At 46.5% G+C, this 26,791-nt stretch overlaps 1 protein-coding gene across 1 annotated transcript in view; it reads right to left on the reverse strand.

Moving 5' to 3' along the window:
• The window catches only part of LOC138283610 (dynein axonemal heavy chain 11-like), a 2,790,563-nt gene that overhangs the window by 2,078,258 nt on the left and 685,514 nt on the right, over positions 1-26,791 (reverse strand). Inside the window, exons 21-22 of the mRNA XM_069221547.1 lie at positions 25,440-25,609; positions 24,975-25,194 (exon numbers count right to left, since the gene is read on the reverse strand). Of these exons, the coding sequence (XP_069077648.1) occupies positions 24,975-25,194; positions 25,440-25,609 (390 nt within the window). The remainder of the gene's footprint in view (positions 1-24,974; positions 25,195-25,439; positions 25,610-26,791) is intronic.

Raw genomic sequence — 26,791 nt, forward strand, 5'->3', positions numbered from 1 at the left:
ATCCAGAATCAGACCTACCAACATTCACTGCCTCCACTGTGTCCCCCTCCTCCTCCTCCTCCTCGTCCACCTCCCTCCCAGTAATGTCTACACCCACACCTGCATGCACTACATCCTCATCCACTACCACCATCATGCCTGTCACTACACGCCCTCACTGGCAGTCACCCCAACAACCATGCACACGTCCCCTGTGTCCCCTCCCACTGTGTGTGTGCTCCCTCCTCCCAAAGTACACAAACGCAAGCACTCAGACACCCAACAGCCATCCACCTCGCAACAGCATCCAGCCCATGCTGCTGCACCCAAAATCAGCAGACAGACACCTCCTACAACCACTTCCTCTTCCTCCACTCCCAAACCTTCACCCTCTCCCACTCCAATGTCCCTAAGAAGCTTTTCCTCTCCACCGTTGACCTCTTCCCTACCCCTCCCTCGTCTCTCACGTCAGGCCAGGGTGGTCAGAAACCAGGCGAGCACCTCAGCCACCCAGTCCACGGCCACAGTAGTGTCGACAACTACTGCAGGTGGGAGAGGCTCCAGGGAACCACACACCAGCACTGAAAGTGTGCCTGCACCAGGTGCGTCAAAGAAGGACAAGGAGGCACCCCCAACTGGCAAAGGGAAGGGCAAGGAGGCACCCCCAGCTGGCAAAGGGAAGGACACGGAGGCACCAAGAGCTGCCAAAGGGAACGGCAAGGAGACACCACCAGCTGGCAAAGAGAAGGGCAAGGAGGCACCACCAGCTGCCAAGGGGAAGGGCAAGGGGCTTGTACCAGCAGGCAGGAAGGAGGGGAGGCCTGGTGCTGGGACCCATTCAATACCCCCACCACCAACCATGGCGGTTCAGCCGTCCAACGCTGCAGGGAAAGAGCTGGAGCTTACCCCCACCACTGGCAGCACTGCCACCAGCACCACTGCCAACAGCAGCAGCCCCAGTGGGCAGCCATCTGAGGCTGCAGGGGAAGGGCTGGAGCCTCCCTCCACCACTGCCAGCACCACCACCAGCACCACTGCCAGCAGCAGCAGCACCAATGGGCAGCCATCCGAGGCTGAAGGGGAAGGGCTGGAGCCTCCCCCCACCACTGCCAGCACTGCCACCAGCGCCACTGCCAGCAGCAGCAGCCCCAGTGGGAAGCCATCCGAGGCTACAGGGGAAGGGATGGAGCCTCCCCCACCACTGCCAGCCCCAACACCTGCCCCGCCACTGCCACCACTGACCAGCTGTCACCGCCGCTGGGCAGTGTGTAGTCCTGCCTCCATTGGCTGTGCATCCTGGATCCTGCAAATCCTGTAGGTGTGACACCCAGGTGAGAGACTGTGAACTTGCACTCTACATCATAGGGCACAATGCCCCCTCCAGAACCAGTGGAAAAAGCCATCCACTCACCCCATCCTTGCCAGGATGAAACATACTGGGCACAATGCCCCCTCCAGAACCAGTGGAAGAAGCCTTCCACTCACCCCATCCTTGCCAGGATGAAGCACACTGGGCAAAAGGCCCCCTCCAGAACCAGTGGAAGAAGCCATCCACTCACCCCATCCTTGCCAGAGTGAAGCACACTGGGCACAAGGTCCCCTCCAGAATCAGTGGGCAACCCACCCACTAGAGAGACTGTGGCCTTGCACTACCCAGGACCAAGCAGTGGGCAACCCACCCACTAGAGAGACTGTGGCATTGCACTCCCCAGTTTCAAGCAGTGGGCAACCCACCCACATGAGGGACTGTGGCCTTGCACTCCCCAGGACCAAGCACTAGGCAACCCACTCACTTGAGAGACTGTGGCTTTGCACTCCCCAGGATATAGAACAGAGTATGTCGCCCCCTCCAGGAGCAGTGGTGTTGTATCATCTTCTGGCTGAGGTGCCCCCCCCATTCCCCAACCCCCTGAGGTGCCTGTGTATTTCTGACCTGATGCCCCTGCAGTGTTCTCTCCGTGTTGTTGCAGGAGTGAGGTGGGTCCTTGGCCTTTGTGAATTGGCCCTGTGGCCCAGGGACATTGAGGACTGGGCACTGTCCCTCCATTTCTGAATATGTATATACTTTTGATTTTGAAGCATGTATTAATACTATTTTATCTTGTTACACTCACTTTCTTCAATTCCTTTTGTCCTTGCATTCTTCCTGAGGGGTACCGGGTGGAAATGTAATGTTAGTGCATCTGGCTGTGTGTACGGTGTTGGGGGTGTGTGTGTCATTCTCTTTTTCCTCCCCTCTCCCTTGTGTGCTAAGTGGCAGTACTCACCGTGGTCGTCTTTGCCGGCATTGATGTTCATAATGCAGGAAAAGGTAGACAAGCATGGGGAAGATGTGCAACTCCTGCTCCATAGCGTTGTGGTTGCTCCCGGAGTCTCCAGAGGTGGGTCCTTTGACTTCTGTGTTCTGTTTCCGCCGTGCTTTTGCTGTCGTTGGTACCACCCCGGAAAAGGTGGCGGATAGGGCTGTCTTAATACAGTGGGTGGTACATTGTCTTCCGCCTGGATGTTGGCGGTTACCGCCATGGTGCTTGTTGCTACCGCCGTGCCGATCGGAGTGTTAAAGTGGCTGTCTGTGTGAGCAGTTTCCGCCACGGTCATAATTCCATTTTTGTTACTGCCGGCCTGGGTTGTAATGAGGGCCTAAGTTTCTGACTTTTACAACATAGACCAAAAGTTTAAGTTTACCGTTGTGAATCAGGCCCAATATTTCCTTGATGCAATCTAATTACCCTATAATGACTGCCATGCCCACATCCAACACATGTGCCTTCTGCTTGACTTGATTTGCTGGCATCATAAAGTTTACTCCCAAGTTACATAAGCCCTCTGTACTGAGCACAGTGCAAAAGTTCACTTGCAATTGAATATGAACCCGAACTCTTGCCAACAAGCCACAATATAAGCACAGTAGCACTTCTAAGTACAATCCCTGTGGCCCCTTGTTTAAAAACAATAAAGCAATAAAATGGTACAATAGATCCTCCCAATAACAATCACTAAGACTCCCTGTTCAAAAAAAGATAAAAGATAGCCTACTAAATTGCCTTGCTGCACCTGTTTTCCCCTTCACTAGTTGTAGCTCCTCTCAATATTCACTAAACATTGAGCTCTTTAGTTAGCCCAAATTTTCACTTAGCACATGACCACTGAGACTCCCGGCATCAATCCCTTAACATTCAGATCAAGAGTCTAAGGGGCTGATTCAAATCTTTGTGGTAAGGTTACTCCTTCTCAATGGAGTATCCTTACTGTTGGAAATGGCCTTTCTACAGGGTCACCCCCAAACGTTTTACCTTCCTCCTCCTCTTTTTCTGACCTCATTTTTGCTGGCTTTAGGACTCTGCACACTTTACCACTGCTAATCAGTGCTAAAGTGCATACGTTTTCTCCTTAAAACCTGGTGACATTGGCTCGTACCCAATTGGCTTATTTAATTTACTTGTAAGTCCCTAGTCAAGTGCACTACATGTTCCCAGGGCCTGTAAACTAAATGCTACTAGTGGGCTGCAGCATTGGTTGTGCTACCACATACGTAGCCCCCTAACCATGTCTCAGGCCTGCCTCTGCAGTGCATGTGTGTGCAATGTCACTGCCACTTGGACTTGGCATTTAAAAGTACTTGCCAAGCCTTAAACTCCCCTTTTTCTACATATAAGTCACCCCTAAGGTAGGCCCTTGGTAGCCCATAGGGCAGGGTGCTATGTAGGTAAAAGGCAAGACATGAACATGTGTGTTCTATATGTCCTGGTAGTGTAAAACTCCTAAATTCGTTTTTACGCTGCTGTGAGGCCTGCTCGTTTAATAGGATAGCATAATGGCTACCCTCATATACTGTTTGAGTGGTAGATCCTGATCTGAAAGGAGTAGCCAGGTCATATTTAGTATGGCCAGAAAGGTGATGCAAAATCCTGCTTAATGGTGAAGCTGGATATTATATTACTATTTTTGAAATGCTACTTTTAGAAAGTGAGCCTTTCTCTATACTTAAATCCTTTTGTGCCTTCCAATCCACGTCTGGCTGGGGTTAGTTGACAGCCCCTTGTGCATTCACTCAGACAAACCCCAAACACAGGATGCTCAGTCACACTTGCATACATCTGCATATTGAATGGGTCTTCCTGGGCTGGGAGTGTGGAGGGCCTGACACTTACATGTCAAAGGACAGTAGCCTTCCCTGATACAAAGGACTGCCACACCCCCTACTGGGGCCCTGGCAGACAGGATGGAACTGAAAGGGGACCATGTGCACTTCAGAGCCACTATTTGAAGTCTCCCCCACTTCAAAAGCACATTTGGGTATTTAAGCAGGATCTCTGACCCTACCAATTTAGACACTTTTGAGGTAGATACTCTACTTCATCAAGACACTTCCTGGAGACCTGAACCAGAACCTGCAACTTGCCAAGAAGAACTGCCTGGCTGCCCAAAGGACTCACCTGACTGCTTTCTGAGAAGGACTGCTGCCTTGCTGTTACCCTGCTGCCTTGCTGCTCTCTGGCTGTGATGAGAAGTGCTCTCCCAGGGCTTGGATAGAGCTTGCCTCCTATTCTCTGACGTCTCAGAACCAAAAAGACTTCTTCCTGCAAGAAGAAATTCTGGTGCGGCAAAAATAGACGCACCACCAGCCTGCACCGCAGTGAGAAAATAACCGCACGCCGAACCGGAATGATGAAGCCCGACTTCGAAAGGAGAAGATCGGTGCAGCGCCAGTGTAGCGACTGGAAATTTGACACACAGCCCACTAGATCGACGCACAGCTGAGCCGGAACGACACAGCCCGACTTCCTGAGAGGAATCGACTCAGCGCCTGCCATGCGGTAGAATTTTCCACACAACGCCCTCTGGATCGTGCAGCTCCTGTGACTAAATACTGCCAGTGCCGGATTTCACTGCATCATCCCCGGGGCATCCAAAAACCCCGCAACCCAGAGAGGATCCAAGTCTCAGTGCCGGAAATCGACGCAAAGCCTTCCCTGCGTGAAAAACAAACGACGCATCGCCGTGTATGGCCTGAGGAAGAAGCTAGTGACAGGGGTCGGTTAAAACTTTCTATAACCGTCTCACCATGGGAGATACCTCCCAGGCAACAGAAGGCATTTTTTTTTCTAAAAGCAAATCCTGACGGACCCTTAAGCCAAACTTTAAAAAGCACTGACAGGGAGCGCTGTGACAACGCTTCCTGCTAATGCTTTAAAAATGACCGCCAGCTTGGCAGTCATTTCTTTATTTTTGGCAGTGGAGTAGTCTGCCTAGTGGATGCTAATTCCTCCACCACGCCAACAGATATAATCCGTCCACCAAATATTGAATTGAGCCGTAATACTTTAAAACACATTGTGCCCAAACTCCCCAGAAGAAGCACTGTTCTTAAAAGAAACACTTAGAGCCATGCAGAGCGTGGAAAGGGAAACTGTCAGCATGCAACACTGTCCAAAGTATGTCCTCATTGGTCTCCTGGACAGGCAGACAATGCAAACAGGAAAATGTGTTCCCTAGACCTGATCGGGTGAAAGGTGCCTTAATCTTGCCCAAATGCAGACTGGGTCCCCAAACCAAATCTCTTGGCAAAACGAACTTTAGAAAATGAAATAACTGTCTTCATGAAAAAATTGTATCTTCGCCTTTCTCCAGCCCCCTGCTGCCGCTGAAATGTCCTAGGTAGGAAAAGGGAGGGGAGCAGCAGCAAGACAGCACAGTCAGTGGCAGAAGGAGATCAGCTGCATGTCATGAAGAAGATTCATGTGAAAAACAAACAATCCTGGCACTGGTGAGCATCTGGCTGCATTGGAGGTCAGCAGGGGCACAGAGGTGGCCAAACACGGCCATCCATAATTTAAGGACCTCAGTGCACCCCTGCCGACCTCCCAAGAGACCCCACTGACACTATCAACTCATAGGTGCGAGGAGCTGCTTTTGCAGAGTATGTTGGGAGAGGATTGTGCAAGGTGAGAAGCACAATGGAGAGACAGAGGTGACTTCCATCTTGTTCAAAATGGTATTTTACACAGAAATGTGGCCTATCTATAGCACATCAAAATATGTACTTTTACACATCATAGGAAATGTTTCAAAAGCAATTATATTAATCTATCTGCTGATGTGAAAGTGTGTGTGTAATGCATATTGCACACTATTAATGATGTACAAAAATAAAAATTTACCAAACAGTTCTACACTATTACATGATGATATTCTACTGTGGTTAGTGCGCTGACATCAGTCTTGGGCAGTGGTGACATTTAAAATATGTAAACAGTTAAATTATGGTCACTAGGTGCTTGTTGAGCACTTTAACAACCATTGCCATGAGATTATATTTAATTAACTATTTACTTTCCCAGAATGATATGAACTTACTGTGAACGTATTTATGTAATTTGATATATTTGTGAAATTCGAAAACTTGGAAAGAAGGAATTCAACATAATAACTTTGGAATACATTCCTGACCTTTAAAAAAGGCCCTGCTGTTTTTCTTTTCTTTTCTTTGTCTTTTGCACTGTTCACTTAAGCAGATGTTCTACCAGTAAGACGTTAACAGTGAGCAAGGCTGAGTTACTGAGCCAAAGAATGTATGTTCCGCTGTATGTGTTTCACATAATAAACATGCTGCATCAAGCGAAAAGTGTAAGCAGTCTTTGGGATCTGTATATTATATCTCAGGCAGAATACAGAAAAGGGTCAGGCACATCATAGTTTCCATTCTTAGTTAGGTGGCAATAGGGAGACACACAATGGCCAAATATTTCGGGGAGAGGTGCACATTATACCCTAATGTCAGCATTTTAAAATTTTTGAGAAGCAGTAGTGGACCACATGCTCCAAGGTACATTTATTTTGGCTCAAGAGCAACTGGTAAAAGTTGTGATGGAAAAGCATTTTTACAGACTCGTGGGGAAAGCCACATCGGTACCTGGAGGCAGAATGATTTGCATGGCACCCAAGGAGACAGCATGCCTTTTTAGACCTGGCCTTTGAGACAACTACCAGGCTGATGACACCTGTACCTGGGGGCCACCATAGCAGCAGGCTCCTTTTGACCATTCTGTGACAGCAAGGGTTGCTGGACAGGGGAAAGATGGCCCAAATTCTGAATGTCATAAGTGCACGCGGCTCCATCGGTGTCAGAAGGAACAATGTAACCCAGTGAGCACAATGCCGCTCCAGTAGTCATTCAGTAACAGAGGGCAGATCATGGAGAGGCCCAGGCAGGTGGCCGACTTCTCCAATGTTTATAAAAAATGTACCGAATATGTGCATGTTCTAATAAAGGTTATGCACTGCCTTCAGATTTTTAGAAGGCTAGGTCCAATTAATTCACAATATTAACTCACTCAATGGTACTGAGCCCTTTCTTTGCGCTCATGGCCCTCGTTGGATAACGTTCCCCTTGAACCACGGTTTTGCAATACATCTAAATATCCACACAGCTTTATTGGACCTCCTTGCGGGCCTGAACACAGACCTTTCAAAAAGAAATATAAAAACCTGAATATTTTAGTGTCCGCGGCATCCATAATATACGAGAGAAAACACACAGTCCTAAGCATTTCATTCAGTATGAATAATATCTTGTGCTACATTTGACACATATGGCACATTATTCTTACATTTCTGGAGAGTATGGGATGTAAAGCAATTGAAGTGCAATTAGGCCACACGCTTAGTAGATCTAAGCAACGTGATGGCAATGCATTCACAAATGAGGCAGGAAAAAATTCATGGTCTTTAAATCTCACCTTAAGAAAAAGCATTTCCATAGTAAAAGTATGTTTTCCAATAGGCATTTAGACTGCATGAGAGATCTGAATTGAAAAGCAAGCAATCACTTGCAAAGGTCAGCAAGCTGCAGACCCAGCATAGGTCTATACATTTCTAAGAAATAGGCCACCATACTCTGGAAGGAGCAGGAGATTCACACACAGCACCGCTCATTTATTGAGAACTACACTCGAAATGGGGCCTAAAGTTCTTTATGAAATTGGTTCTGTGAAAGTTAAAGCAATCTGATATAATTGGAGAAAAAACGCTGACATTTGATGAGGTATTCTTTTTCCCGGTTGGACAGGTCTTGGTGCTGACATTTTTGATGCCTAAATACTTTTATGCTCTAAGTGATGTTTATATTTCCAAAGAATTTTTCTTTTTGCTAGGATTATAACTATCGTTAATACTGCTCTGGAATTCTTTTTGTGCTTTAATATGCCTACAGATAACGAATAAAATATGCATACTGTAAAAACTGCCATAGTTTCCTGTAAAATAACAAACTTGAATTGATAGTTTTTATTGTCCAATATTGTATCTTTGCCAGTTGTAATATACATCTATGTGATGACATCTGTGTTTAAACCTAATATGAACAGCCCATGACCAAAGCCATTAGAAGTCACATAATTATCTAACCAGAGACAGCAACCTGATATCCAAGTCATATTTTTATCTTACACCAACACTGTTCTCAAATGGCTTCAAATGTCACTTTGTCAAATACAAAATTAAAAAATATCCTTTCCCATTCGACGTGCCCCGCTTACCCAAATATCAAATTAAAAAGCCGATGTGCCGTAGTCCCAGAAGCTAAAGTGAAAAAAACATGATGTCTCTATGCCTCTGAGTCTCCCTCCCTCAAGCTAATCAGAATCATGCTGCCTTTCAGTGGTGACCAGGAATTTTAGCAGGGAGGAAAGGGGGTGGACGGGACACAGACACACACATACTCATACGTTGTCTTGTTAACTTGGCCGCCTTATGCATATAATAAAAATGTTACATTAAAAAAAAATTCACCAATGCAGCTGTTGAACTAGAAACCTTGAAATCATGTATATGAGGCCATGCAAAGCAACTTTGCCACTTTGCCATTCTAAGCCATGCGTGGATTAGAATGGCCTTATAGATATAACGCAAGGCAGCGCAAATCACTGCGTTGTCTTACTTTGCTCAAGGGAGTTGTTCCATGGGCATTGCAGCAACACCCATGGATTTTGACGCTTTCCCAGATTTAAAAGACCCTGTAAACCTCGAGATGTGCCAAAACCTTGCACCTCCGCAGGGAAGGCTCATTGAGAAGAAATATCTTAATTTCTCCTTGTTTTTGCCTCTTTCTATGTGTGCTACAGAATCCTCCCAGGATGGTTTATGTGCTGGAAGGTGCCACTTCCTGCACAAAAGCAATTCTGTCTACAATGCAGACACCCCTGCACCATGGTTTAAGTGTAGCTGCATTGGCACTACCCTGCCAAAACAGTGCCAGGGCAGTGGAAAAGGACATGAATGCATTGTATGCCATTGATGCAGCACATTCCTGTCCTTTCCCTTTGACGCAGGGCAGTGCAACAAGGTGACTTGCTGTGAAGCCCTGCTCCTAAAGCCCTTAACATAGGCCTTTATTTTGTGCCAGGCATTAAAGTATTATTTGAGAAGGCAGAAAATATGAATCACTACCTAACCAAAAACTCAAATCAAAAATACCTACAATGTTATAATGTCACTTAGATACTTTGCAAAATCAAATAAATAGTTAAGATAAAAATATGTAAAATAAAAAGCACAATCAGAGCGAGCCATTTTTCCAACAGAAGGGAAAGGAATTATTTTAGGTGAATGTGAAAAATATGCACAGCCTTTGTGCACTTACTCAAAGTGAAAGGAGCCAATAGTTGCAGTGGGCTGACCAATTGCCCCATGCTGTATGTTGTGGTGGGTGGAAGCAAAATGGGAGTGACAGTTTAAAAGACCAACACATTAACCCCAATTACCAAAAGCCTCCCCCCGTTTGCATATTATTTAAGATGATTTGAGGAAACAGTCTGGTGAGACAACATCTGTTGTCTCAAAGGACAGGTCTTAAAAAGCATGATGGGTGCCATGCAGCCCAAAATAAAAGCAAATCACTCTGCCTTCAGGTACCAATGCGGCTTTATCCACCAGTCTGAAAATGCTTGTCCGTCACAAATCTTACCAGTTTCTCCTGAGCCAAAATAAATGTACATTGTAGCATGTGGCAACCTTATTGGTTCTCAAAAAATGTAAAAGGCTGACATTAGGGTATAACATGCGCTGCATCCCACACCCAGAAATATTTGGTCATTTTGTGTTGCCCTACTGCAACCAAGCTAAGGAATGCATACAATGATGTGTCTGACCCTTATCCTTATTCTGCTTGAGATATATGATACATATCCCACAAACTGCTTATTCACGCATGAAGAAACATGCACACTCTTTAAGACTGATGCAATGTTTGTTATTTGAAACACATATCTCAGAACCAAACTTTTTTGGCTCAATAACTCTGCCTTGCTCACAGTGAACATCTTACTCATGGAGCATCTACTTAAGTGAACAGATCAAAAGACAAAAAAACAGACCAAAAACAGCAGGGCCTTTCTTAAAGGTTAAGAATGTATTCCAAAGGTATTATTTTGGATTCCTTTTTTTTAAGTTTTACAATTTCACAAATTTATCAGATTGCATAATTACATTCAAAGTAAATTCATATTCTGGGAAAGTAAATAGTTAATTAAGTCTTATCTCATGGCAATGTTTTTAAACTGCTTAATCACTGCAAGGACCTATTGAAAATGGTTTGTGATATGCTAAAATGTAACCTCTGTTTAAGACTGATGTCCGCACACTAATCACAGTAAAATACATCATGTAATAGTGTAGAAGTATTTTGTAGGTTTGTATTTTTGTGTATCAATATCAATGTGCAATATCCATTAAACACACGATTTCACATAAGCATATTAATTTAATATGGTTGCTTTTGAAACTTTTGATGTGCTTTAGTTAGGCCATATTTCTGTGTAAAACACCATCTTGAGCAAGACAGAAGTCACCTCTGTCTCTCAATTGTGCTTCCCACCCTGCGAACATCCCCCACATGCTCCACAGCACACAGTCAAGATTGAGTCATAATGGTTTACTTTCATTGCAAATATTGTTCTGCTCACAATGAACCTTTCACAGCTCAAATGTAAAATTGTTACATGAAACTGCATCTTCTGTTTCATCACTGGATCTATTCCTTCAAAGAAGTTTTATTTTCAATATTTCTAATTTGTTTGAACATTTCCAGATGACATCAGCTTTGAGGGTGCTGAATATTATTCAAGAAAATGGGGTAATGCTTAGGTGTTAACATAATGATGTTTATTTTTTATGTGCTGATTTGCTAAAAAAAAAACACATTTGCTCACACCTCAATGGATCTGCAGAAATGTTGTTTTAATATGCAGGGATTGTGTATAAAAACACTTCAATTTGGGGGTGAGCCAGAACACTTCCCTGTTCTACTATGGATGCTGTTCATTTCTATTCTGATTTTGCTGGCCTTTGGAATTTAGAAACTTTTCTTGCTTTTGCATTCACTTTAGAACTCTGAATAAAAACCTTTAACTTTTCATTGATCTACAACTCAGTTATTGATAGAGCTAATCCAATTGAATCTTCTTTATGAGCTGCATTTGGTTGATTTTAATGTTTTGGGAGGTGCTTTAATGAGGTTACACATTACCTATAGAAACTGTGATTTAACACCATCTCCGATCCTGTAAATTGTAAGAAGTCTGGTTGAGGTAAATTTTAGAGTGTCTCAATTTTGGGATACCCTCGATTTGCTCCCACAAATCTTGGTTTCAGAGAATGCTTGCGCATTAAAGAGCACCTCCTTTTGCTATAGAGGTCGCCTCCTGTAGATCCATCTTTCCCACTTCTGCTAAGTCCATACAGATAGTGGATTTTCCCTTCTGGATTTTCCAGGATTTATATTTTGCCAAGAAACCTAACTTGTAGTGATGCTCTCGGGTGATTTGGAGTGTTAGTATATGCACCCGGTGAAATGATTTTGATGGCTGGGAGTGATTCTACTGTGTGTATGGTGTGTTCCTGAAGTTTTAAGTTGTGAGATGGATTGTTATGCTATATGTGAGGTATTTATTTCTGATTGCAGGTTCAATTAGTGGTTTGATCACTATTGTTTAATGTATTGATTTGTGATTTTGTGCAAAAAAAAATGTTGCTTTTATTATTGATCAGTTTTGGCTATCGGATTTGTCAAAATCCAAGATTTTGAGCTACTGTAGATTACTTGTCTACATAATTTAGTGTGTTTTGCAAGGCGCCACATACACATGAATAGTGGGTTTCTAAATTAAGTTTTAATTTTGTGGAGATCATGGCCCTCAAGACAACCCTGGCGGTCAGTGATAAAGTGGCGATCATACCGCCAACAGGTCGACAGTAATAACTGCGAATTTATGACCACGGCGGAAACAGCTCAGACAGACAGCCACTTTAACACACCGATCACCATGGCGGAATCAACAGGCACCATGGCAGTAACCGCCTACAGCCAGATGGAAGACAATGTTCCGCCCACTGTATTATGAGACAGGAAACCGCTACCTTTTCCGGGGGTACCAACGACATCAGAAGCCTGGCGGAAACACTGCACAGAAGGGAAACAACTCACCTGTGGAGACTCAGGGAACAACCACGCTGCCATGGAGCCCGAGTTCCCCATGCTCTTCTACGTGCTGCTCCACTACGAACACCAACGATGGCGAAGACGATGACAGTGAGTACTGCCGCCTAGCACACAGGGGAGGGAGAGAGGAAAAAGAGAGTAACACACACACACAACACGCAACACCCCCACCCCCAACACCATACACACAAGCAGATGCAGTAACATAACATATTGACCCCGTACCCTTCAGGAATAATACAAGGACAACTACAATAGAGTAAAAGAGTGTGATAAGATAAATAGCAGTAATAAGTGCATCCAAATCAAAAAGTATATACATTTTACAAATCAAGGGTCACTGCCCAGTACTCAATGTTCGTGGGCAACAGGGCCACATCACAAAGTCCAAGGCCCCACCTCACTCCTGCAACAACAAGGAGAGAACACTGCAGGGGCATCAGGTAGAAAATAGCCAGGCACCTCAAGGGGACGGGGAACAGGGGGGCACCTCAGATGGAATATGGTACAACACCACTGGTCCTGGAGGGGGCAACATGCCCATCACTCCATCCTGGGGAGTGCAAGGCCACAGTCTCTCAAGTGGGTGATGTGCCCACATGCTCAGGAGGGGACAACATGCCCTGTGCTTGGTCCTGGGGAGTGCAAGGCCACAGTCTCTCAAGTGGGTGATTTCCCCACATGCTCTGGAGGGGGCAACATGCCCTGTGCTTGGTCCTGGGGAGTGCAATGCCACAGCCTCTCAAGTGGGTGACTTGCCACATGCTCTGGCGGGGCATCGTGCCCAGTGAGCTTCATCCTGAGGAGGATGGTGTGAGTGGATGGCTTCTCCACTGGTTCTGGAGGGGGCATAGTGCCCAGTGAGCTTCATCCTATGGAGGATGGGGTTAGTGGATGTCTTCTCCACTGGTTCTGGAGGGGGCATTGTGCCTTGAGATCTTCATCCTGGGGTGGATGGGATGAGTGGATGTCTTCTCCACTGGTTCTGGAGGGGGCATCGTGCCCAGTGAGCTTCATCCTGTGGAGGATGGGGTTATTGGATGTCTTCTCCACTGGTTCTGGAGGGGGCATCGTGCCCTGAGATCTTCATCCTGGGGAGGATGGGGTGAGTGGATGGCTTCTCCACTGGTTCTGGAGGGGGCATCGTGCCCTGTGCTCTTGATCTAGGGAAGCTGGAGTTGGTGGATGTCTTACCCACTGGTTCTGGATGGGGCATCATGCCCTGTGATGCAGATCTTGGGGAGTGCAATGTCACAGTCTCTCAGCTGGGTGTCATACCCTCAGGATTTGCAGGAGCCAGGCCGCACAACAACCCATGGATGCAGGACTACACACTGCCCGCTGGCGGTGACGGCTGTTCAGTGGTGGCAGTGATGGTGCTGCTGCTGCTGGTAGTGGTGGGGGTGGCTCCGGCCCATCCCCTGCAGCCTTGGACAGCTGACCACTGGTGCTGCTGCTGGTAGTGGTGGAGGGAGGCTCCAGCCCATCCCCTGCAGCCTCCGCCGGCTGCCCACTGGGGCAGGTGGCGGTGCTGGTGGCAGTGCTGCTGGTGGAGCTGCTAGTGGTGGGGGAAGGCTCCAGCTCATCCCCTGCATCCTCAGACGGCTGCCCACTGGGGCAGGTGGTGGTGCTGGTGGCGGTGCTGCTGATGGAGCTGCTAGTGGTGGGGAGAGGCTCCAGCCCATACCCTGCAGTCTCGGATGGCTGCACCTCCATGGTTGGTGGTGGTGCCTCTGACTGAGTCCCAGCACCAGGTCCCTTGTCTCTACTGCCTGCTGTTGCAGGCCCCTTGCCATTCCTTCCTGCAGCTGGGGCTGGCTCCTTGCCCTTCCTTCCTGCAGCTGGGGCTGGCTTCTTGCCCTTCCTTGCTGCAGCTGGGGTTGGCTACTTACCCTTCCTTCCTGCAGCTGGCTCCTTGCCCTTCCTTGAAGCACTTGGGGAAGGCACCCTTTCCATCTGGCTGGTGGCTGGGATCCTTTCCCACTTGGAGTTGCTGGGGATACTACTGTGCCCGTGGACTGGCTGGCTGAGGTGCTTGCCTGGGTCTTGACCACCCTGGCCTGATGTGAGGGATGGGGGAGGGCTAGGGAAGAGGTCAATGGTGGCGAGGAAAAGCTTCTTAGGGACATTGGGGCGGGAAGAGGGAGATGGTTTAGGGGATGGAGGAATAGGGAGGGGTGGTAGGAGGTGTCAGTCTGCTGTGTTTGGGCGCAGGTGCATGGGCTGGATGCTGTTGTGAGGTGGATGGCTGTTGGGTGTCTGAGTGCTTGCGTTTGTGTACTTTGGGAGGAGGGGGCACAGACACAGTGGGAGAGGACACAGGGAACGTGTGCATGGATGTGGGGGTGGTGACTGCCAGTGAGGGGTGTGTACTGATAGATGTGCTGGTAATGGTGGTAGTGGATTAGGATGTAGTGCATGTAGGTGTGAGTGGAGATGCTACTGGGAGGGAGGTGGATGACGAGGAGGAGGGGGTCAAAGTAGAGGCAGTGGATGTTGTTATGTCTACTTCCGGATGGTGTTTGTGTGAGTGCCTGTGGGATGAAGTGTGGTGCTTGTGTTTGCCATGTCCACTCCTGTCCTGGGTGTCTGCTCGTCTGACTGTGTGCTTGGGATAGGTCAGGGTTGAGGGGAATGGGATTGGGAAGAGGAAGTTGGAGGGAGGAGGGTGGAAACAGGGACAATGGCTGCCATCAGAGAGGAGGCCAGAGCCTGGATTGATCTCTGTTGGGCCGCCAAGCCAGTGTGAATGGCCTCCAGAAATGCACTGAACTGTTGCATTTGGGCTGCCAGCCCCTGGATGGCATTCACAATGGTTGACTGCCCAACAGAGATGGATCGCAGGAGGTCAATAGTCTCCTAACTCAGGGCAGCAGGGCCAACAGGGGCAGGGGCTGAGGTGCCTGGGGCGAAGGAGATGCCCACCCTCCAGGGTGAGCGGGCACGGGAAACTCCCTGAGGAGCTGCTGGGAGGGCGGTGCTGGTACGGGGGTGGCAGCTGTACCTGTAGCTGGGGTGGGCACAGAGGTGTCCGCCACCACCAGGGAGCTTCCATCAGAGGAGTTATCTGTGTCCAAACTGTCCCTTCCAGTCTCCGCTGTGGTGCTCCCTTCGCCCTCCGTCCCACTGGTGCCCTCACCGTCGGTGTATTCGGCCTCCTGGGTCCTGTGGGATGCAGCTCCTTCCGTCGCCGGAGCCTCTGCTCCTCCACCCGATGATGCTAATGCACATAAGGACAGGGTGACAAAACAAAAAGGGGGGGAGGAGACAAAGGATACCCTTGGTCAATGGCGGCACCAACATCACCTTTGGTGTACACAACACACGCACACATAGGGAACAGCCCTAGGCAATGCACTACCAGTCACAATGCTAGTCACCAGCCCATGGGTAGGAACACCTAATGCAAATTGAAGCATACCTAAGACCCACAGACCCCTGCCCAGTAGTGGATGCCTACTAGCTTGGTTGTAGGACTTTCACATCAGAACCCTGCCCACCATGGGACCTACTCTGCAATGCCAGGCCCTGCCCACGGGCACCCCACACCACAGATACAACCCCACCAGGCATAAGTTGTAATGTAGGGCACTGAACTCACCCCCTTGTTGCTGCTGTGATGCCCCCAAGCGCCCATCTAGCTCAGGATAGTTCACTGCCAGTGTGTGGGCCATTGGGGGGTCAGGGTTCGACTGGCACCCCTTCCTCATTGGGAGGCCACCCCCAGCTCGGCCTTCGCGTCTTCCATGCCCAGCATCTCAGGTCCTCCCACCGTTTCCAACAGTGGATGATCTGCCTGCCATAGACACCCAGGGTCCGCGCATCCTTGGCAATTGCACGCCATATACCCTTCTTTTGATGGGTGCTGACGTGCAGGGAAATAGACACAGGGAAAGGTATTAGTCCGACCGTCCTGCCTGTTCCACTTACGGCCCACCATGCCCCTTCCCATCCCCATTAGCACAGACATGGCCCAGCATACATGCTGCACGCTGCCCAGGGCCCATACACCAACCCCCCCTACATGAGGCCTTCACACACAGCACTCCATGCATTCACGCCCCATGCATCGTACTCACGGTGCACTCAGCTGTTGGTCTGGAGGCCCATATAGCAGTCGGTACTGGGGTAGGACCCCATCCACCAGTCGCTCCAACTCCACCGAGGTGAAGGCAGGGGCCCTTTCCCCAGTAACACGAGCCATGGTCGGTTCCAGACACAGGTCACAGCGGGCACATGCAGTGTAGGTCCTCTCCCGTTGAAGGTCAGGTAGTAAGTGAGTGAACAGATAGAAAATGGCTGTCACGTCCGTGGCGGTGCGTACCGTCACCGCCGGCGTACATCACCATTGCCCACTGTACCCAATAGGGCCCAACGAAAACCAATGAGGACTTGCACAGTGGTTCTCGACCGCCTCCCGCACAGCGCACAACGTCAGTGGAATTATCTCATTTCCATCTGTCCCTCCATACAGGACAGGCAAACGCCATTTCAGGGGGAGTTGCAGGTCATGGATCCTAACTGCGTCACAGTACACAAATTCACATTTTGAACATATCCCACCAAAATAATGTTTCAGTCACAATATGCATTGAACTGTAGTGGTTAGAATATACAGATAATGACCAGCTGCTCACTCTTTTGCCCCATAGATTGCAACCGCTGCTGATGAATAGGAGATGGAGACATACCCCAGTGTACAGACCCCTGGTGGACTTGGCAACAAAGGAGGACAGACACAATATCCTCACCTATAGACTTGACAGGGCCACAATCACTGAGCTGTGTGCCCAACTGGAGCCTGAACTAATATCTGCTATCCGTCACCCCACGGGGATCCTCCCTCTTGTGCAAGTCCTATCAGTGCTCCATTCTCTGGCAACTGGTTCTTTCCAAGTGACAGTGGGCTTGGCAGCAGGAATGTCACAACCAATGTTCTCAATAGTGCTGACTAGAGTGTTGTCTGCCCTGATAAAACACATGTGTAGCTACATCGTTTTCCCCCAGGTGGAGGATTTGGCCACAGTGAAAGCTGACTTCTATGCAATGGGACATATCCCCAACATCATTGGGGCAATATATGGAACACATATTGCATTTGTCCCCTGCGAAATGAACAGGTATTCAGAAATTGAAAGAGTTTTTACTCCATGAATGTCCAGATGGTGTGCCTGGCGGACCAATACATCTCCCACGTCAATGCAAAGTATCCTGGGTCTGTACATGATGCCTTTATCCTGAGGAATAGCAGCATCCCAAATGTGATGGCCCAACTCTAGAGGCACAGGGTGTGGCTAATAGGTGAGCCCCGGTTCCCACCCAATGGATGTTGGTGTATGGGTATGTTGTGGGCCCTAAGGGTGAGTGTGTGGCTAACAGTTGTCCCTCGATATTTGCAGGTGACTCTGGTTACCCCAACCTCTCATAGCTACTGACCCCTGCGAGGAATGCCAGGACAAGGGCAGAGGAATGTTACAATGAGGAACATGGGCGAACAAGAAGATTTATAGAAAGGACCTTCAGCCTCCTGAAGGCCAGGTTTCAGTGCCTCCATCTAACAGGTGGATCCTTGTGCTACTCACCCAAGAAGGTCTGCCAGATAATCGTGGCATGCTGTATGTTGCACAACCTTGCCTTGCGACGCCATGTGCCTTTTCTGCAGGAGGAGGAGGCTGGTGATGGCCGTGTGGCAGCAGTGGACTCTGTGGACAGTGAAGATGAGGAGGCAGAGGATGATGATGAGGACAACAGAAGTGCAGTTATTCGTCAGTACTTCCAATGAGACCCAGGTAAGATAGTGTTATTTCACATATAATTGACAGTTTGATGTGTGACATTGTCACTGGCAGGCTGTGAATTCCTACTTCTATGCCCACTCAAAGTACCCTTTGGCATCTCTTTTTGCAGATGTTGGTGCCCCACTATTGCTCCTGGTGTGTTCGGTGTAGCCAACTACAGGTCCTTTCTATGTAAACATTACTGTACAGTTGAATTGCAATGTTTGAACCTGGTTGAACGAATACATTTTGAAAACATTTGACCTACACCATACTAGTATTTTATCAAAGTGTGTTTATTGGAGTGCTCTGAAGAAGAGGGGGTAGTGCAATGGGCTGGGGTGATGATGGAGGAAAGTCCAGGTTAGAGTCCAGTCTATTTGTATTACAGGTGCAGTGTCCAAGGGGACATAGGAAGGGGAGCAATGGCAGTTCAAGGTGGACAGGTTGGCATAGTGGGACACAAGGGTGACAATCAGGAGAGTCTTATTTCCTGGCGGGGGTCTTGGCAATAGTCTCTGGCTTCTGCCTGGATCGCAGGGAACATTTGCGGGGTGGTTCTCCTTCTGGAGGGCGAGGGGTGCTGGTGGCCTGTGTCATGTGGTGGGGCCTCCTGTCCACTAGCAGCAGCGGAGGTGGAGGGATGTTTAGTAGTCTGGCTAGTGTCAGGGGCACGCTGGTGTGCCACTGCCTCCCTCATGCTGTTGCCCATGTCTGCCAACACCCCTGCAATGGAGACCAGGGTGGTGTTAATGGCCTTCAAGTCCTCCCTGATCCCCAGGTACTGTCCCTCCTGCAGCCACATGTTCTCCTGCATCTTGTCTATGATCTGGCCCAGCGTATCCTGAGAATGTTGGTATGCTCCCAGGATCGTGGTGAGTGCCTCCTGGGGAGTCGGTTCCCTGGGCCTGTCCTCCCCCTGTCGCACAGCACTCCTCCCAGGTTCCCTGTTGTCCTGTGCCTCTGTCCCCTGAACCGTGTGCCTACTACCACTGACCCCAGGACCCTGATTGTTCTGTGTTTGTGGGGTGGCCTGGGTCCCTGTAGTGGTGGACACACTTCTGATTGATGTGTCCTGGTGACAGAGGTATGGGCCCACTGGGTGGGTGCTGTGGTGGTGTTTCCTGAGGGGGAGGCTCTGTGGTGGTGTGAGAGTGTGCCTGGGTAACCAACTGTCCAGAGGTCCCTGATGGGCCCGGGTGGTCATCCAGATCCAGGTGAGCAGAGCTGCTGTCATCACTGTGGGCCTCTTCTGGTGGGGGGACTGGATGTTGCTGGCACCTCTTCACAGTGACATTGGCTGGGTTACCTGTGGGGATGTAAATGCAGTGTTATTGTTTCTGCGTGTGACATCTTGTGCATGGGTGTGTTGCCCTCTATAGTTGTTATAGCCCTTGCAGGTTTGCCTTGTGTGAGTTGTTATTTGGTGGGCTAGGTGAGTCTCTCTAGTGTGCATGCTGTGGTGATAGGTGTCCATGCAGCTCTGTGAGGGGTGTCCTTGCATTGGTGTTGCATGCAGGGCTTGGCATTGGGATGAGTGGGTTTTGATGGTGGGGAGTGTGGGAGGTGGTGGAATGATGGGAGTGAGGGTGAGGGTGGGGGTATGTGATGGCATGCAGGTAGGTGGGTGATAGTAATAGAGAAATGACTTACCAGAGTCCAGTCCTCCTGCTACTCCTGTCAGGCCCTCAGGATGCATGATTGCCAAGACTTGCTCCACCCATGTTGTTAGTTGTGGGGGAAGAGGTGGGGGTCCACCGCCAGTCCTCTGTACAGCGAGTTGGTGTCTTGCTGCAATGGAACGCACCTTCCCCCGTAGATCTTTCCACCTCTTCCTGATGTCATCCGTTGATCTGGGGTCTGTCCCACGGGGTTGACCCTGTCCATGATTCTCTGCCATAGCTCCATCTTCCTAGCAATGGATATCTGCTGCACCTGTGATCCAAACAGCTGTGGCTCTACCCGGATGATTCCCTTCACCATGACCCTTAGCTCCTCCTCCGAGAACTTGGGGTGTTGTTGTGTTGCCATGAGTGTGGTGGGAGTGGTGTGAGTGAGTGTGTTTAGGGTGATGTGTTGGTCTGTGTGATGTGGGGTATGTGGGTGGTGTATAGGTGCAGGTGGTGTGTGGCTCTGGTCTTCACTGTGGTCATGGTGTATATCTCGTGCCAATGGTTTGTATTCGTAAAGGGTTGTGGGTGATGTGGGTGTGTGTTTTATAGTGGTGTGGGTGTGGTGTGCGTATGGGTGTCAGGTGTGTGTAGTTTGAATTGTCCAATGTGATGTTGTTTTGTTAGTGTGCGTGTATTTTGAGCGCGCCGGTATGTACTGCCAATGGTTTACCGCCATTGAATGTACGCCGTGGTGATTCGTGGGTGGACGTAGTTCTGTCGGCCTAACAGTGTGGGTTTTTATACCGCCGGGTTATCACTGACATTTGGGCTGGCGGACTTGTGTGTGTGGCTGTATAGTGCCAGATTGGTATGTGTGTGTCATAATATGGTTAGCAGATATCTGGCGCGGCGGTGGTATGTGGCGGCAGTTGGCATGGCAGTAAGTGGGATTTACTGCCAATGTCATAATGAGGGCCTATGTGTCTAATTTTGGCTGATATATGTTTGGTCCTAGGTGCACAGGAGCCAGTGTAGATTGCTGCTGTACAAGGGTCTGCCTAGAATGAATTGGATAAATAATCAGCAGCTTTTCTGCCACTGCTCTTGCTTCTATCGGTAGCTAGATTTGTTTCACTTTAACTTGCTTATTCCTTTTTATTTAGGTTGTGCAGACTATTTTGTTTATTTACTATAAACTAATTAAGAAAAGGACTTTGCAATTGTTTTCCTCATTCACAGAGAAGCCACGCTGTGATTGATTAGTCAGCCAGCGAGCTGCTCTGAGATTGGTGAGATGTCATCACAAGGGTGCTCTGGCATTGGTTGGTTGCTGACAGAGCCACCCTGTGATAAGGTGACCTTTTACAGAGCTGCACAGGGATTGGTTGTTGTTTGCTGGGTTTTTTTCCATGATTGTTAGATCGTTTTGAGTGAAAATAATGGGCGCAGTGTTGAAAAGGCCACTTACTTAGGGTCAATCAAAAGTTACCTGCCAATGGAATGAGTCCCTATGAAAGAATGAGGGACATTAGGTTTGGTAAATCTACCTAGATTTCTCAATAGCACAAATTCACAGATTCTAATAAAGATGTAAAGTTTCCTTGAGAGGGTACCTTTAACATTAGAAAGCTAGATTTCTTGAGACAGACTATAAATGACAGAATGCTATTACCTAGACCAACACAGTTTGAGGCACTGAACAAGTGGGATCAAATGGCCATTGAGAAAGAAAGGAAGAAAATGGCAAAGCAAGTGAAAGGCTTATTTAGACAGTGGTTACAAAACAAATGCGATCGACAGGAAACATAATGGAGGGTGGATACGATGGAAGGAGTAAGAGTTATCCCTACAGTAATCAAGAGGACAGATGACAAAAAAATCTAATGAGAAAGAAAAGCAGAATCAAGATTCATATAAGAAGGATACTTTTCTGAATGACTTTTTGAATTCCAGACCACTTCCATAAATTGGCAAGATACAGGGACATGGAATTGGTCCTGGTCATACTGAAGTACTAGATATGGGTGCAGCAGGAGATATTATATGTATCCAGATACATGTAGCAGCCACATTTGTGGTTGTGAGTACAACAGCAAGTACCTCACTGAGACTGCAATGACAGCATGCCGAGTAATAGCAGAGATGTCTCAGCTGTTCCTCAAATTCAGAATGATTCACCTATTATGAAAGTTGTGGTCGAAGAAGCTCCTACAAAGAGAACTATTAATGTCAGTCTTTTAATAATTGATTTTGGAGAAATGTTAAGTGGGTCGATTGATTTAAACATATTATTGACATGCAATATTGATGAAATGACGTATTTGATCAAAGGAGTGCGAATGAACCAGACAATAGGTTGGAAGAATTAGCTGATGAACGTGAGCTTGGCATCAGGAAAATGTGACAAAGAATTACAAAATTGATTTGGTTCATGTTGAAATAAAGTAAAAAAGTTAAATGACTTTATGCCTTTAATTGAAAAAATCGAGGGAATGGAATGCCTGGAAGAAGTATAGAGAAAGGTGGAAGAAAACGAACAACAAGTACAAAGAAAGTGAAAGAGATGAGAAGGAATGTGAGGGTTCAGTTAGTAATTCAGAAGCAGGGACAATTTTAAAGTTTTCATTAAGAGAAGAAAATGGAGGGAATTTAGTGCATGCGTCTTGGACAAGGGTTGATCATTATGCAATTACTACAAACTTTCCAAAATTTAGGGAAGAGACTAAAGGGTGCTCTAAGGAAGTTCATAGGTTGAGTATGATTTTGTAAATGCCATGGGCTGATTTTGAATTCATTGTTTGAAACTGTGGTTTCTTATAATTTGTGGTCTGAATGTAAAGTTAATATCGTTTGGCCACCTCAAGAGCCAGCTAGGGTTGAACCTAATAATGCCCCCTCTGATGAAATAGCTAATGAATATAGACAGATAATTGAACATTTGAAAAAGAAGGATATTAATTGGGCAAAGATTTGTAGAACTTCACAAGAAGCCCCCACTTATTTAATTAGAGAAGGCGACCATGTGAAAATCTCCCAATTGAGTGTTCATTAATAATTCTACATCATTTGTAAGCCTGTTGCTTGCTTTGGCAAGGTGCATCTAGCTTCTGCTATATACAACCAATATAACAATAAGATTAAAATTAATTACACCACCCAAAATATTGACACTGGCAGATTACATTGGAAAAGACGATTTTCTCAAGATGTGTGATGTTAGATATAACATTTTCTTGTGCGTATCAGTGCAAACAAAAAAAAATCAGATTCATAAAAGGAATTATAACTACAGTTATTAATTCTGTAGCCCTGTAGCCATCATGGGAAACCTAGCATAAATCTCTACTGCATGGTAAATCAACCTTTGATAATTGCTTTAGTGTAATGAAAGGGCATGAAAATACCTACCATGCAATTGGTCTTTAATAGTAAAGTCAACCAATTAACATGAATAATTCTCATCTTGGTATAATAAGCATGAAGTGTAAAGCGGCTTTCTTGCCACTTAGTCACAATCATGACAACCAGATTCTGCTCTGTTCCACTTCGTCATATAAACTCTTGTTGGCATGGAACCATGTTTGACACCTTGGCAAGCTTTAATAGATGTAGGGAGCTGAACCTTCTCTTTGATTAGCCTACTCATACCTGCATTAATAAGTGGGGTGTTTTCCTAAAGCAGATCAAAATGCAATTCCTTGAGGCTGTTTTTAACATGAGACCTACATCAATTTGGAGTTGCCCCTTGTAGGATGCCACCTTAGTCAGAGAGCTCAGGGATACTCAAGCCTGCAGATTACTATGCAAACATGTCAAAGACATTATTGGATAAAAACAGCTATACCAACAATGGATTTCATACCAAGCTTGAAACCAATAGCACTGGGGTGTGCCAGGTCCCAGGTGTAAAACGGATATCAAACACTTTATTCTCAATATTTTTGCAGTATTGTAATTCCCATGTGCCCTCACAATTCTGCACCAAAGACAGTTGCCATCACTGCCTTCATTCTGTAGGCATGGTGAATCATGCGATAAGCTGGCTATGATTCTTCTGCTTTCAGCTTAGCACAGCTGCAATAGATTGACTCAGCATAGATGCTACTTATATCTGTCTCCAAACCATGATTAGCTGGCATCAAAACGTAAACCCAGATCTTCAAAGGTAATTACTAATTCTAATTCTAGAGCTATTTAAGGTAGATGTCGGTTCAATAGTAATGACATTTGTTTCAGTCACCTTTTTTGCCAAAATACTCAGTGAAGCCCTAGATTAGACCATGCATAAATAATTCTGTTAGCTCAGTGAGAGCAAAACAACATTTTCTGCGAACAGCAATACTGGTGTCCTCATTTAAATTTGGGGGTATCTAAGTGAAACCTATCAAAGTGGCCACCAACATAATTTATTAAAAAATAAAAAATAAGGGGGAAGTAATGCACGTTTGACCCCCTGATTGTCAGAATAGAAAAGCTCTTGGTGCACTCTCTGATGGACCATATTGAAGTATTGCAGTTGTGTCTTGGTGGAAAACCAATATAGCTGTAATTAATGGGCTTTCTAGGATCTCTTGACCCAAGGGAAGCCACAGCTGATTTCTACTGACTAGGTCGAATACTGACTGCAAGTCAATAAACATCATACATAAAGGCACTCCCTTAAATTAATATATTTAATGCAAATCTTATATAATATCATGGCCTGAACTACTCTTCCCAAACCCTACCTGGATAATAGAAAGAATGGATTCCAAGTTAACCCAGCCATGGATGTAACACAAAAATACCCAGCCACAGGTTTTACCAACACAATTCAAAAATGAAATAGGTCTATAATCGTTTAGTTTAACATGGCTAGCCTTTTATGCAGCAGCATGATTGTAGCGAAGTGCCCGAGCTGGGCACGTATTCTCTCTTGTTATTTTTCCTCAGAAAGAAATACATTGCAGATAGTGGTTGCAACCAGCACAGGCAAAGATTCACAAGACAGCATTAGATATATGCACTTAAGGAACACAAGTATCCTCCAAATATATGGTGTTGAAAAAGCAAAGCATAATCTGTGCAAATGTGAACTTGAAATTGATGTAAATATAATGGATTATTTACTTCTAGTTGGCTGTAGATCTCCTCTGGTAACCTTTGCTTATAGGTTCTCAGAAGCTCAGCTGTTGATTTTAGAGGTTTAAAATTGTCCTCGGTTGACTGTCGGTCACGCATTGCCATTAGATGCCCCATTATTTCCAGCAGCACGGCGTAGTCTCCGCTCTTTACTTTCTTAGCTAGTCCCTTTTCAGTTTCACGAATGAATTCTTCCAGCTCACATACACTGAAATATAGAAGGGAAATACAATACATAGTCGCCACCTCAAGTTTTGAAAAAAAGCCTTGATAGATAAGAAAACAGGTCAAGGTAACGGGGCAATGTTTAGAAAAGCTTTTCGAATTTTCACTCAAGATAGCTAATAACTGGAAGTATATAAAACTATCAGAACTCCGAAATTGTCTAGAAAACTATGTACTGTTCTGAAAACTGAACCAGGTATTGGAAGTGAGCTTGCAGCAGCTGAGTACCTGTGTGTGACATGCCGCAGAAGATGCTCCTGAAACATCCAGCTCCATTTTTTAATGACGTTCTTCAGGGACACCTTAAAGGGTTTAATATCAACCTGGATCCAGCCATTAAACACTTTTTGGTTCTCAAGAGCAGACACCTCATTGTACAGTGATTCGTAAACATTGATCTGGGGGTAGAAAAAAAAGGGTACAGGAGACACAAAATTGGAGACATGATTTATTTAGTGGAAGTGAAATATTTTGCACTGCTATTGAAACACAACCTGACAAGTCTTGTTAAGTTATTGTCAAAACGTTGACACCATTAGGAGATCCTAAGGCATAAAAGACATCGGGCAAGTGCCGGTATACATCAGTTCTGTTGTAACAAAGGCACTAGTATCTAATTATAACAAAGACAACAACAAATATAAAGAGAGATAGCTAGGATCAACATCTTAGTTTCAAACACGTTTTTTTCTGAACACTGAGTTACATAGTTATTCCAAAGAGATCATTTCAAAGATTTATAACTGAAAGGGGATAAAGCAGAGGAGTTTACAATAGATCATAACTAGGTTTTGAGCCATTTATGAAAGGTTTGTTTCTGCTATGAGCTCTACTAGCAGTTCATTTTATATATTATGTTTTATTTATTTCAAACACAGACAGATTTTTTTTGTCCACATTTGTCCTTTTTATACCTGCCCTATGAAATTCCCATAGAAATTGCACTTTTGAGGCAGCAATTTCACTCGTCATTATTTGCATCAAGATATATATTCGTAAACCTGGGTTGCATGGTGGCAAAATGAAACATTGCTTGTAGGCGGGGCTCTTGGATTCCCCCTAGGCATCAAGACTGGGAGACAGAAATACAACACTGTAAACTTATGGATCGGGAGGTCTACAAGAGACTGGGTTGCTAACACAAATCTGACAAAATCTGGGGCGGGTGGGATGTGAGAGCCGGTGAGCTGGGTATCCACACCTCTGTTCTAGGCTGAAAGGGTGGGAGCTGAATACACGAACAGCCTCTGCATGTGTGAGAGCGAGGGGCAATTGAAAGGGAAAGAGAGGTCAGGGGAAGCGGACAACGGCGAAGAGAACATTGATCCATAACTGTACTGGGCTGGCTCAGGTTGACTGTAACGGTCAATGGACTCATTATGACAGGTTGCTGTTAATGTATATGCTGTTATGTATAAAACAATAAACAAATATAATGTAAAAATATATATTTCCGTCTTCCTATAAGGTTGCATGTTAGAATACTGCATTCAGAAATGATACCTGACATGAATAATGTGCATTTGGGGGTCATCTCATGATAGATTTTGCTGGCACGGTGTGGAGTCAAGCGCCTGCTT

The sequence above is a fragment of the Pleurodeles waltl genome, chromosome 3_1 (genome assembly GCF_031143425.1).
Source record: "Pleurodeles waltl isolate 20211129_DDA chromosome 3_1, aPleWal1.hap1.20221129, whole genome shotgun sequence".
Classification (NCBI taxonomy): Eukaryota; Metazoa; Chordata; class Amphibia; order Caudata; family Salamandridae; genus Pleurodeles; species Pleurodeles waltl.